The 13869-nt window shown below is 36.8% G+C and overlaps 1 protein-coding gene across 7 annotated transcripts in view; it reads right to left on the reverse strand.

Annotated features, from left to right (window-relative positions):
• OTUD4 (OTU deubiquitinase 4) overlaps positions 1-13869 on the reverse strand; it is a 49155-nt gene that overhangs the window by 9805 nt on the left and 25481 nt on the right. For 6 of the 7 annotated variants that reach the window (XM_063723677.1, XM_063723678.1, XM_009240347.4 and 3 more), the window contains 9 exons: positions 12482-12548; positions 12112-12229; positions 11954-12018; positions 9073-9167; positions 7327-7430; positions 7038-7224; positions 2801-2963; positions 839-962; positions 477-532 (listed from right to left, as the gene is read on the reverse strand). In XM_063723677.1, coding sequence (XP_063579747.1) covers positions 477-532; positions 839-962; positions 2801-2963; positions 7038-7224; positions 7327-7430; positions 9073-9167; positions 11954-12018; positions 12112-12229; positions 12482-12548 — 979 coding nt within the window. The remainder of the gene's footprint in view (positions 1-476; positions 533-838; positions 963-2800; positions 2964-7037; positions 7225-7326; positions 7431-9072; positions 9168-11953; positions 12019-12111; positions 12230-12481; positions 12549-13869) is intronic. The other variant, XM_009240348.4, reaches the window with a different exon arrangement.

Genomic DNA, 13869 nt, shown 5'->3' on the forward strand with positions numbered 1-13869 from the left:
TTTGTATTTCAGAGACCCACATTCTGGAATAATTGATGGTTTCCTTTTATAATTCACCCTACCTGTATCTGACAGAACCCTCTAACCACTGAGTATTTTTTCCACTTATATGTTATCTTCAACAGGTAGGCTAACTTTGCCTGAACATCTTTATTACATCAAACTACTGGGCAGTTTTCATTGGAGGCAAGGCTTCAAATAGTATACATTTCTCCTTTAAAAACATCACTCTAGAGGGACAGAGAATAAAGGCTACTTTCTAACAATTCAGGCAGGGCACCCTAATGTACCTTGAAGAAACTGTCATAATTTGTGAGTGACTTCTCAATCCCCATCATCTTTTCCCTGCTTTTCTACTTTCCTAATACACAGCTATAAAATTTTGAAATTATTTTCACCTTCTTCCACTTCTTCCTACTGTATTATCACAGTATTAAGGAAAAAGAAAAGATGCAAGTAGTGTTTAAAACTTTTACCTCCAATGTGCTTGGTTCGGGTCTTTTATCCAACTGACTATGTCCATGAATAGAGTCTGTAGCAGATCAAGATTAAAAAAGACAGCATAAGCCACCAGTCATGTCTGAACACAGAAGAACAAAATATGAAGATAGAAAAAGCCAAAAGTATTATTTGAACCACGTTTAGTCAGTGAAAATGTAGTTTTTAGAATAGCATTTAACATACTTTAGCTTGAGTCAATACTTGTCTGCAGCATTCAAAATATGTGACATTAGATAAACTACTTAATTTAAAAAGTGTTCTTTCCCAAATATATGACATTAAGCCAGTCATCTGAAGAGATCTCTAGCATCTGCTTTCTAATGATGAGATAACTTACCTTTGTCTTTTCGTTCTTCTGTATCCATTCTCCGCCTGCTTCCTTTTCTATCGCTTACATGTGATGATTTTCTCTGGACACATGGATTGCTACTCTGAGAAGCTGACTGACTGACTGATGAGCTCTTTAAAATGAACAAAACCCAACATTTTCTGTTAAAGATTTACCCACAAATACATGAACAAATTCTGTAATTAATCTTACTCTTCATCATATATCTAAAATCTTAAAATTCACAGCCCTGTATTTTTAACTGAAACTAAAGAAGACAGAATCTAGGGTCCATAATTAATTATACACCCTAGATTAATAGTCTTATGGCTCAGTTGAAAGGATTAAGCAATCAGATTTCAACTTAGATTAGTACACTTAATCTTCATATCCCTATTTCAGGAAGCCACTGACCAAATCTTTACCCTACAACTTTTCTTTCAAAAACAACAACATCTTCTGTGCCAACCTTCCAAAAAAGTCATTGTAGCGCCATATTTTTTGGTGGGGAGTTGGGGAGATCTTAAGTGCAAATTAGCAAATATAGTGCACTAGGATTCTTATCACTGAAATGCTTACTGTCAGCAAATCACTTAAACTCCGCATGAGATCAGGGACTGAAATAAGTCAGGTTTTTAAGCTAAATTATCACTGAAGGTTCTAGGTTCCTGTTTTGGCATTCTAAATAAATGTTCCACACAGCTAAGAGGAGGATCTCAGCCCTCTCTAACAGGAGTTTTCTAGAAAACAAATCTGAGCCACTATCAAAAGCAATCAGTATCAAACTCCTTAGTCTAAAAATGATGAGTACGAAGGACCCCATTCTTAACAAGAAAGAAATTTCACAATCTGTACCCACATTACAGTAGTTGTACATTTACAATTCACTAACTGAAAAATGCATAATGGTATGAATACAAGCTTAAACAATTTGTAGTTGTTATTTATATAATAACACATATGACATGAGAGATAAATGTACTTAGCACATAAACAATGCTTATTTATGTACGGATTTGGGCACTTCAATTATTCCTAAATGGATTCGGCACTTCTTCCAGTAATTCCTAAACTCCAATGCCTGTGCCAGATTAAACTGCTATTCCAGATCACCTGTTTTCAACTGAGCTCCTCCTCAAGTCTCTAAGGAAGTCCACAGAGACCAGAAGACAGACCTGAGTGTGTGGGGCTTTAATGTTTTATACTGGTATACTGGGTAACCTCCCGTACAGTCCATTATTTATTTAATCTACTCTAAAGAGAGAAAGTGTCCAACCACCATTCTGGATCATAGGTCATTTGGGTACTACTTACCAAGATGTAAAAGACCACAGGCACATGCTCCCAGACATGAGAATGAATTAGGTACCCCTCCTCTGTGCTGCCAACAAACCCACCTCACAGAGCACATACTTCATTCTACATGAGAACAGTTTTCCCTTCTGACTTTCCAAAAAGAATTAAGAAACCTGAAGGTAGAGAACACTTCTTTTATCAGAGAAGCATCCATCACAGCCCACTGCCTGACACATGGAGAAAGGACAAAGCCACAGGATGACATGTGCTAACACCTCCAACAGCAAACACCCTGAAAGACAGCTCTCAAAAGGGCTTCCTGATTTTACACATACATCTTGTAACAGATTAACTAAATCATGAACCTCTACTACATAGTACTTTTGCTAACAAATTAAACACGTTTTAGTTCAAAAGAAAACACTAAACACTACAAGTGAACAAACCAGTTTACTTGCCTCAACTCTATCATCAACCTTTTAGTAATATCTCTAGGTCTAGAGATATTACTAAATATGTGAAAAGGAAAAATAGGAAAAATGTGAAAAATGTGATCTTTAATGTATTTAGAGTTTAAAAATTATTAGTTTACCCTTGGGAACTATGGCTTAATCTAAAAACTGTATTAAGAGAAACTTCTATATAATGACTTTTAAACTGTCTTTTCATACATACGGAAAGGGCTGGGAAAGCCTGTTCATCTCTGTTCTGAATCTCATAGAGTAAACGGGATTCTTCTATAGCTTGCTTCTCTCTGCGCTCTTCTGGGGAAAGGCCGAAATAGTTAGATTCTCGACTTGTGTGATCAAAATCCTCAACTCTTTCACGATCAGGTTTTCTGTCAAATAAAACATTCTTGTCAGAAAATAATTAAATAGATAAATAAAACATTCTTGTCAAAAAAAAAAAAAAAAAAAACTGTACTGAGTACCTAAAACAAAATGATCTATTTTGCAATACAAACATTTTACTAATTTAGCTACACTGACACTTCAGAACATTTGGCAGCCTGGTTAATAAATGTTTAGCAAATGGAAGCTCCTGCAGCATTAGCCTACCTTACAGAGAGTCAAGAAGACAAACAGCAATGGGAGGTAGAGGGGAAAAGAAAAAAAAACTCATTTCCAAATGATACAAAAATGAGTGAGCACTGTATATACTTGTTATACCATATTCCAATATTTTCATTAAGAATTAATTCTCAAAGGGAAAGTTATTAGTTTAGGTCTCAAAAGCATTCTCACTTTCTGTTCTAAGTAAAGGGGAATGGTCCAATGGGACACTAGGACCATCTTCCCACTTGTTTATGACACCACCAAAGGAGACAGAGAGCTGAAAAAGAAAAACTAAAACATGTCAGACTGGATACCAATTGCATAGATAAGACTGCTGTCATTTCAACATAATTTTGGTCAAAAAAGGATGACAAGAAATTCATGAAAAAGAGTTTAGTACCCTATAATCCAACCCTAATGTACTATATGGCTTATAACTATTAAAGGCAGTATGAATACTATTTCTATCATGTCTAACAGTTCTTCAAAATGGAACATGAATATCTAAAAACCTGTAAGAAAAATACTTTGTCACAGTACAAAGAAATATTATCCTCCTCAACAAAGTAGAGCACTATGATGTTATCTGATTTTTTTTTAACCTCTGAAATAAATAGCCATTTCATGTCCTATTTATAATCACACAGTCCCATTTATAATCACACTCTAACTACAATAGGGCAGATGTCAGCCCTAATGGTATCGATGAAAAAAGGGAGGGACAGAAAATCTGGACTCTCAAAATTTTAGACCAATCCTTCCCAAATCCCAGTGGTAAAAAATTTTGAAGAGGACACAGCAACTGTCAGGAGTCTCTGGAAAATTAGCACTACCTTATCACCATCTCCTATGACCCAAAAAAAATGACCACTACTGTATGGCCTTCATCTCATCCTCACCTACCACACAGAGAGAAGCTACTACTATCTATTTTCATCTAGCTTGAAGACAGATATTCAGCCACAGTATTTCATGGATAGCCACATTAATGAAAGCATATATGGCAATCTTGCTTGGTTTTTAGTTATATTCTGTGTTTTCTCCACAGGAAGAGACAATTATCAATGAAGAAAAACTGGAAAAAGTGAGAGGCCAAGAAGGTCTCATATCCAGCACTACAGTTCTCTTTTGCTCTATAACTAGAAGAAATTCAAAAGTGATGTGTTACAGATTAGAAATACAGTGAAGATGAACTGTACTGGGCTTAAATCAATTAGATTGTTAGCTATAAAATTCTAAAATCTGACTAGATTTTGTAATAGTCTTACTTTAAATACTCAATAAAGTTTTTAAATGTTTTAATACATTCGTAAAATTCACTCACACACACAATGGAGAAGGCATACTAACCTAATGACAAACTGCAAATACCACTAGGTTCTAATGTAATTAGTCACAATGTCAAAAAATCTCTAAAGATTCATGTCTATGGTATTAATTACCACTGCCTTGTCACACACCATCAAGTATTTTTATATACCAAGTAACACATATAGCTAACACATAAAAAAGGATCCTAATAAGATATGCTTCTCTATACCATAGTATTAAAAACACTGTTGATTAGAGGCCGGGCGTGGTGACTCACACCTGTAATCCCAGCACTTTGCAAGGCAGAGGTGGGCTGATCACCTAAGGTCAGGAGTTCAAGACCAGCCTGACCAACATGGTGAAACCCCGTCTTTAATAAAAATACAAAATTAGCCAGGCATGGTGGTGCATGCCTATAATCCCAACTACTCGGGAGGCTGAGGCATGGGAATCGCTTGAACCCGGGAGATGGAGGATGCAGTGAGCCAAGATGGCGCCACTGCACTCCAGCCTGGGCAACAAGAGTGAAACTCCGTCTCAAAAAAAAAACTGTTGATTAAAAGTATTATTGGTACAAGACATCTATCTGAGCACTATACCAATTCATAGGCGATCAGAGTCAACACCAGAAACACACTGGATTATAAATTCAGTTTATAATAAACAAGTTTATTTAAATTAGCCATTTTGTAGTCTATGTGTATTTTCTTTTTTAATCTTTAAATCGCTAAAGAGTACACTTGTGTTCAAGGAAAAAGAATATTGCTTTTTCTATCAAAAAATGAGAATGTTATTAAACAATTACTTTCTGCCTATAACCTTCCTATAGTTACTTTATATTTTTAGGTTTCCAAAGTTAACATTCAAAGTAAGTTAATATCTTAGATACTTTTCGTGCATTGAGTAAGCTACCACCAGGGGCTACTGGAGTTGGTCAATGTCCAAACAACAAACTTCAGCCATAACTAGTTGATTAGTGGCATAAATTCTGTCTGTTTGGGAGAGGTAATGTAACGGATTAGAATCATTAGTATTTGTTATGGATTGAAGTGTATTTCTCAAAAAGATATGTTCATATTCCTAATCTCTAGTACCTGTGCACATGACCTTATTTAGAAACAGGGTCTTCTCAGATGTAATCAAGTTAAGGTGAGGTCATACTGAATAGGGCAGGACCTAAACCCAGTATGACTAATGTCCTTACGAGAAGAGACAGACACAGACACATGGGGAGAACACCATGTGATGATGGAAGCAAAGAATGGAGTGATGCACCTACAAGCCAAGGAACCTCAAGGACTGCAGTCAACTCCAGAAGTAGGAGGCAAGCATGGAACGGATTCTCCCCTAGAGCCTTCGGAGAGAGCATGGCCCTGGCAACAACTTGATTTCAGACTTCTAGCAACCCGAAGTGTGAAAAAACAAATTTCTGTTGTTTTAAGCTGACCAGTTTATGGTATTTTGTTACAACAGCCCCAAGAAACTAAAATAGTATTGATAAATGTCAGCTTAAGAACCTATAATTCTGTCTTGAAGATGCTACATAAAACATATGTTTTCTTTCCTTTCTTTTTAAGACAAGCCAACTACAATAGTGAGAAGGGGTGAAAGAGTAGGAGTTTGATCTGTAACTGACTGTGAACAATCAACTGAGGTAACTCACAACCTTCACACCAGCCTATACATCTTCAGTGACAAAATGTTAAGTGCATTCACAAAAAAGGGAACATCCAAATGCCAGAAATAATGGAACTAAAGACCAGAGGGTTAGCAAACACATAAGCTGATGCTACAGCTCTTCGGGCAATTGAGAAGGTGCTTTGATGGGAAAGGTACTTGTCATAGTCACCTATGAAAACTCCATAGGAAACACAGTCATATTTGCATGATGAAGACAGTTTCAACATAAGACACGGCCTCTCAAATAAAGCTCTTCCAAAGGGCTATAAAATTACTGAACAGAAAGGGAAGACTAGGGAAAAATTAAAATCCACATAGCACAGGAAAATTATGATCCTAAAAGTTCATCTGCCTCTGGATACTTAGTCAGAATGCTGATATTTGTAATTTCACAGACCTAAAATTGTAGCCCCATTCAGTATTAAGAGACATCACCACAATCAAAACTTATCAGATCAAAGTAAACCAACAATTTTGGGCTGCTTTAAGTTCTCGTACAAATGGGAGTATCCTCACCTCCCAAGGAAATAGGAATGCAATCTGGAATCCAGTATTTACCATATTACAAGCCACCAGAAAATAATTAAGTGCAAGAATAGGATTGGGCTAGAATAAGATCTCCCAAACCATTTGAAAAAATTACTAAAAAATAAAGGTCTCTCTATATATACTTCCTTGCCTTGTTTGAAGAGAATTATAAAGAATTGAGATCCTCACATGAAGTTTTATCCAAAATGCTCTTAATACTAATATAGGGACAATGATATGAATAAAAAGTCATAATTATTTAAATGCACATAATGTGGCAAATATAACAAATGCCTCTTACTTGATTTCTATACTTCTCTTGCATTCAAGAAGGTTACCTTACGATCTGTGAAGGTGTCCGGCTAAGATTTTTGTGCTCACTGGAGAATTTCTGAGACTGTGACCCTGAAGAATGACTAGAGAACGCATGTTGTCTTACTCCTGAAGGATGCTGCAGTCGAGGAGGTAGTGCTGATGGGGCTTTTATTGGCTTGCTTGGATTCTTTGGCCCTCTGTAATCCACATCTGTTGTAAGAACCCAAAAGTACATCATAATATTCATATTATAAACAATCCCAAGTACCATCATCCTAATCCCAAAGGAATGATAGCTTGATGTGCTCCTACCAGAATGGAAATTTTGTCCAGAAGTGGAAGGTTTTTTCATCTTCTTCCCTGACACTGTGTTCCAGCTTTCTGGGGGAGGTGCCTTGAGGTTCTTTGATGTGTGCCTTCGAAGGGGAAAAGACTTGTGATAGCTTAAAATACCTTAGTAAGAATACTTAAATATTCTGCATATTTATTTTCAGCTTATACAAGAATTTCTAGTTTTATTTCTTACATTATAAACAAATTACAATTGAGGTACCAATTGCATTTACCAATCCAGATGTAATTCTAATCAAATAAAATGATATAAATCAAAAGCATATTTTCTAATTTTAAAAAAAGACGGTTGAATCACAATCTAAGCAAAAGTTAAATAAATACAGAACGACTTATTCTGTTAGACAGGATAATGGTACTGTAGTTAAGATGGGGAAGGAAGTCTTTATTCTGTTAGAGAAACATATAAACATCTACTGGAGAAATGGTGTGATGTTTGGATTCCTTCAAAATATGCCAATTTCATTTTCATTTTTTAAAAACATATTAGGGAAAATAGAATAGAAAATATTGCCAAGGCCAGGTGCAGTGGCTCATGCCTGTAATCCCAGCAACTTGGGGAGGCTGAGGTGGGCGGATCACAAGGTCAGGGGTTCAAGACCAGCCTGGACAACATGGTCAAACCCCGTCTCTACTAAAGATAGGAAAAATTAGCCGGGCGTAGTGACGCATGCCTGTAATCTCAGCTACTTGAGAGGCTGAGGCAGGAGAATCACTTGAACCCGGGAGGCGGAGGTTGCAGTGAGCCAAAATTGTGCCACTGCACTATAGCCTGGGTGACAGGGCAAGACTCCGTCTCAAAAAAAATGAAAAAAGTTGCCAAATGCTGTTAGTTGCTAAAAATGGGTGTTGAGTTATATTGGGATTCAAAAATTGTGCTGTTGGTTATAATGGGGATCTATTCTTAATTTGTATATGTTTAAATTTTTCCACAGTAAAGTTTAAGGTGTGACTTACTACCTTTTTCTCTAATAAAGCCCAGCAGCAACTGAAACAAAGATGCTCTAAAATAACGCTGTATAAAGTAAGCCAACAATATTTTGCTACTCCATCTGACAAACACTGACTGAATACTAACTACATGCAATGCAGTACTGAATGAATTTAAAATGAATCCCTCCAAAGCTCCCATATTATGATCTAGTCAATTTCTTGAACTGCCTTTGTGCACAATGGTACATTTTAAACAAACAGTAAGCAACAAAACAAATAATCTTCATTTAAAGTTTGACAATGTGCAAAATACTAAATTTGCACATTTAGTTCTTTCCTAGAGGTCGGAACAAATATACTTTCTTTTTTTTTTTTAAGACGAAGTCTAGCTCTGTCGCCAGGCTGGAGTGCAGTGGCTCACTGCAACCTCTGCCTCCCTGGTTCAAGCGATTCTCCTCCCTCAGCCTCTCGAGTAGCTGGGATTTACAGGCATGCGCTGCCATGTCCAGCTAATTTTTATATTTTCAGTAGAGACAGGGTTTCACTATGTTGGCGAGGATGATCTCGATCTCCTGATCTCATGATCCACCCATCTCGGCCTCCCAAAGTGCTGGGAATACAGGCATAAGCCACCGTCCCTGGCCCAAATATACCTTCTATACATGGGCAATTATCTTTCATTGAATTTGCAAATACTGAAGGCCATTTTAAAATGCTCATGATTAGGCTAAATGGAGGAGGCAGTAAATGCCTTAACTGAAGAGTAGTACATACTTCTTTCCCAGTTCTTCAACCAAAACTGGTCCATTCTCAGAATGAACTCCTTGAACATCTGCATTCAAAAATTTTCCATTGTGATCCAACCTAACCTGTTAAAAATTCCAAAAATGAAAAGGAAAAAAAAAAATCAGTCATCTGCTTCCTTTGCATTAATCATCAGTTTTTTGCAGTTTTTTTTTTTTTTTCCTTGAGACAGGGTCTCGCTCTGTCACCCAGGCTGAAGTGTAGAGGCGCAATCTTGGCTCACTGCAACCTCCACTTCCCTGGTTCAAGCCTGGGATTCTCCTACCTCAGCCTCCCGAGTAGCTGGGATCACAGGTGTGTGACACCACACTCGGCTACTTTTTTTTTTTTTTTTTTTTTTTGTATTTTTAGTAGAGACAGGGTTTCACCATGTTGGCCAGCCTGGTCTCAAACTCCTGACCTCAAGTGATCCACCCGCCTCAGCCTCCCAAAGTGCTGGGATTACAGGCGTGAGCCACCACACCCGGCTTTTAAAATTTAGTCTTTAATTAAACAGAAAATAAAGTTTATCAGTAAAAACAAAATAAGTTCAAATAGGTCTACAATAAAATCCATCTCCTTAACCTCCCAGACCTCCATATCTCCTACCTAAAAGAAAGAAAACCTTTTCTTCTTTGTCCTTCTAAATTTTTTTCTAAACTTATTTTCTAAATTGTTCAAAAAGTAGGAGCACAGCATGTTAAGGCTCTAAACAAAAGAGGCAACACGTCCTGGTTCTGAAGGCAGGGCTGTGGCCCCACATACCCCAGGCTTCCAGGTCTGGCTTTTCCACTTGCCAGCAATATGACCTTGGGCAAGTTATTTTCCTCTCCTTCAGTTTCCTCATAATGCAAAATGGAGCTAATAATAGTACCTACGTCACAGAACTCATGGAGATGGAATGAGGGTGCATAGGATACACATAAAGGATACCAACTTGCACACAGCAACCACTCTACAAGTGAGAGCAACTATTATTACAATTATCTTCCCATTTTTCCTATATTAAAAATGTGCAACTGTGATTTTTATCCCTAAAAATAGATCCATTAACTGTTCTCTAGCATACAATTAATATTACGCAGTTGTAAATCCATGATAAAAGAGTAAATAAGCCTAAGTTTTCTTCCTATAGTTAAACTGCCCACACTGAATTGTGCACCTGCCAAGTACAACATACAGGACAATGCTTTAAGCAACCTCCCACTTTTAGTAGTAAATCAAAGTCCTCAAGCTGATATTTCATTCTTCATCAATGACAATAGACATTTTTCCTTCAAAAGTTTCACAATAAAAAAATTCTTTCCTGAACTTAGTTGTTATCAAAAGTTTAAACTACATCTTACACACCTGAGTAAACAAGGCACCTTAGAGTCATCTCAGTTTCTTAAAATTTTAATGAGATGTTATCCAAATAAAATGGTCAAGTAGTACAGATGGAAATAAAATACTCTAAAAAGGAAAAAAATGAAAGCCTGTGCTTTACCATCTATTTTATCAAAAGCACCTACTTTACCAAAAGCAGTTTCAACCTCAAAGGAAATATGCTTGACTTAAAACAAGCAACACGACTTGAGTGATACAGCATAAGCCATCTTCTCTTTTGCGAAGGGTGGGGAGAGAGACCTTTAAACCCTGGATTTAATCTCATTTGTTCTCTTTCAAGTTTTCCCAATCAATGTAGTAAAAACTTCCACAATTCCCTTCTACAATTAGAGCAGATTTATGACAATCCCATAAGGCAGTACCTGAATGAATCATGTTCTCTTCTCCCTCACCTTTAAATGCCCCAGAACCAGAACTATTAAAGGTTCTTAAGATAAAATCCTGGCTAATCAGATGACTTCACATAAACCAATTTATCATAAAGTAAATAAGTGTTTCCTCTATAAGTCAAAAAGAAATGTTTGCCAGTGGCTGTTTTAAAGTAGTTTTTTCAAAGGCAACACTTTTTGATGGAAATAATTTCTGATGAGAATTAACTTCCACGTAACATTTTTTGTGTATGTGGGGGTTTTGTTTTTGTTTTTGAAATAGCAATATTTTTCCACAAATGAAGAACAAAAAACAAGAAGAGACCTTGTAAATTATCTTACCTAGGGTTTCTTCTGCCTAAGCATTACTGACACTTTGGACTAGGTATTCTTTGTTAGAGGGAGATGAGGGAGGCTGTCCTGTCCATTGTAGAATGTTTGGCCACAGCTTTGGCCTCTACCCACTAGATGTCAGTAGCACCCTCCCAGCTGTGACAATAAAAAATGTCTCCAGACACTGCTGAATGTTCGATGGTGCGGGGCGGGGCGGGGGGGGGGTGCGGTGGAGTGAGGGTTAACCACTAGTTTAAGAAACACTGATTTTAATCCAACTTTTTCCTTTAACAATCAGCTACTCAAACCCAGGGCAGCTGCTTATTCAAATTAATTGGCAAAAACTCCTCTGTGGTTCACTTTCTTTCCTCAGTCCAACAGTAAACACTGTGTACGTGTCAACATCTCCCAAGACGATTTTCATAAACAAAACTAAATGACCTTATAAAGTATATTTTTAATCCATTTCAGTCAATTTTAACAAAAATACCTCAATATCTGAAATGTTATCGTTACTTCTTTGAACCAAGTAATACCAAAGGCTGAATTGTTTTTAAAGATCATGTGATGGGATGCCACGGTTTTAGATACATACAATTTTAGCAATGTATTCAAATGACTCAAAAAGCTAAATACTTGTAAACTATTAAAATGTATATACATGATAAATATATTCTGAAATCCCAAATTAACAACATATTCACACCTCAGCTGTTTTTTCGGTTCGTATTAGAAAAAGCAAAGTTTCAAGTAAAATCTCTTCTTCTTTTACATAAGTCACTTACTTGACATTTGTCTCCAACTTCATATTGTAAGCCAGCAGCAATGGAATAATCACGTTTTTGCTGAGCTGTTTAAAAAAAAAAGGTCAGTATAATATAAAGTTGACTTATTTTCGAGTGCTACAAAGCAAATTTATGGAAAATGCAGACTTTTAACTCACCTTGTTTAGACTTCAGCCAAATTTCATATTCCACATTTCTATAGACTGCAGGATTGAGTGACTTAAGAACCTTTCTAGACAAAGGCAGGCTAGTAGAGTTCCCATTGTTCTTCAGCTGCTAAACAAACAAAGTCAGGAAGTCCAATCAACACATAAGTGCTTTTAAAACACTTTTGTTTTAGATACATGTAAAACTAAAGTCAAATGAAGAAAAGAAACTTCAAAAAATTAGGAAGCCATCAAATCAATTTCTTAGTAGATGATCCTGACTTGACTGAAATGTACCAGAAAAAAGAAAAAAATTAAGATTTTAATGTATATGCTTTCTTATATTAAAGAACTACATTTAAAACCACTTTTAAAAAAATACCTCATTGCCTGACAAAGGTTTAAATCCATTCACATCAGCAGCAGCAGCAGCAGCAGCAGTTTTACTCCTACAAAGAAAGATAACCATAATTGGGGCAGAAAAAGGTATTTGCATGTAATTACCTTCTAACCTCATCTAAAAGTCTTCAAAGTCAGAACTATGCTCCAAAAAGAGCTATATTCCAGTGAGCTCATGCAAGTTTTAGTATAAGTGTATCTATATATAAAAAGGTACATGTATGTAACTGTGTGTATATAAGACAGAAGTCAAAGACAACAGTAATTCTAACTGGCTCAGTAATTAATAAGAAAACATAAATAAACTGTGAAATTTGGGTGGGTAGAATAATTGAATCCACAAAACAATGTAAAAACTTCCTTTCAATATACACGAGCCCCGTTTAAAAAAAAAATCCATTTACAACAAAAGTATCTACAGGCAGATTCAACAACCCTTTTACTAAAAATACTCTACATCAGCCAGGCACGGTAGCTCACGCCTGTAATCCCAGCACTTTGGGAGGCAGAGGTGGGCAGATCACCTGAGTTCGAGAGTTCAAGACCAGCCTGACCAACATGGAGAAACCTCATCTCTACTAAAAATACAAAATTAGCTGGGCGTGGTGGCACATGCCTGTAATCCTAGCTACTCGGGAGGCTGAGGCAGGACAATCGCTTGAACCCGGGAGGCGGAGGTTGCAGTGAGCTGTGATCACACCACTGCACTCCAGCCGGGGCAACGAGCGAAACTCCGTCTCAAGAAAAAAAAAAAAAAATACTCTACGTCAAATAATGTTCAGCACAATGAAAGCACCATCATTAGCCCTTTAAATTCACTGTCACATACATACCTACACATTCATATACTCAATAAATAACCTGATTGTCTACTATGTGCCATGCACTGTACATAGCTGGCCCTTGAACAACACAGGTTTGAACTGTGCAGGTCCACTTACACACAGGTTTTTTTTTTTTTTTTTTTTTTCCCAACCAAAAGCGGATAGAAAATACAGTATTCTTGGGATGTGACACCCAAGTATACAGAGGGCCAGCTTTTCATATAAACAGATTCACAGGGCCCGTGGTAGCACTTGAATATGTGCAGATTGTGGTATACTCAAGAGTCCCAAATCTCCTGGTACACACCAACGGATGACTGTATTATTAGGTGCTGGGGTCTAGCATTTAAGAGAACAAAAACTCCGCCTACATGAAATGTACAATCTGGTGACAACAGATAAAAACTAAATAAGTAATGAGTATGTTAAATGCTGATAACTGCTATAAAGGAAAAAAAAATAAGTAGGCAAAAAATGAGTGTTGAGATGTAGGCTGATATAATTTAGCTTTGTGTCCCCACCCAAAATCTCATCTTGAATTGTAATA

This window comes from Pongo abelii, chromosome 3, assembly GCF_028885655.2.
Source record: "Pongo abelii isolate AG06213 chromosome 3, NHGRI_mPonAbe1-v2.0_pri, whole genome shotgun sequence".
NCBI classification, from domain to species: Eukaryota; Metazoa; Chordata; class Mammalia; order Primates; family Hominidae; genus Pongo; species Pongo abelii.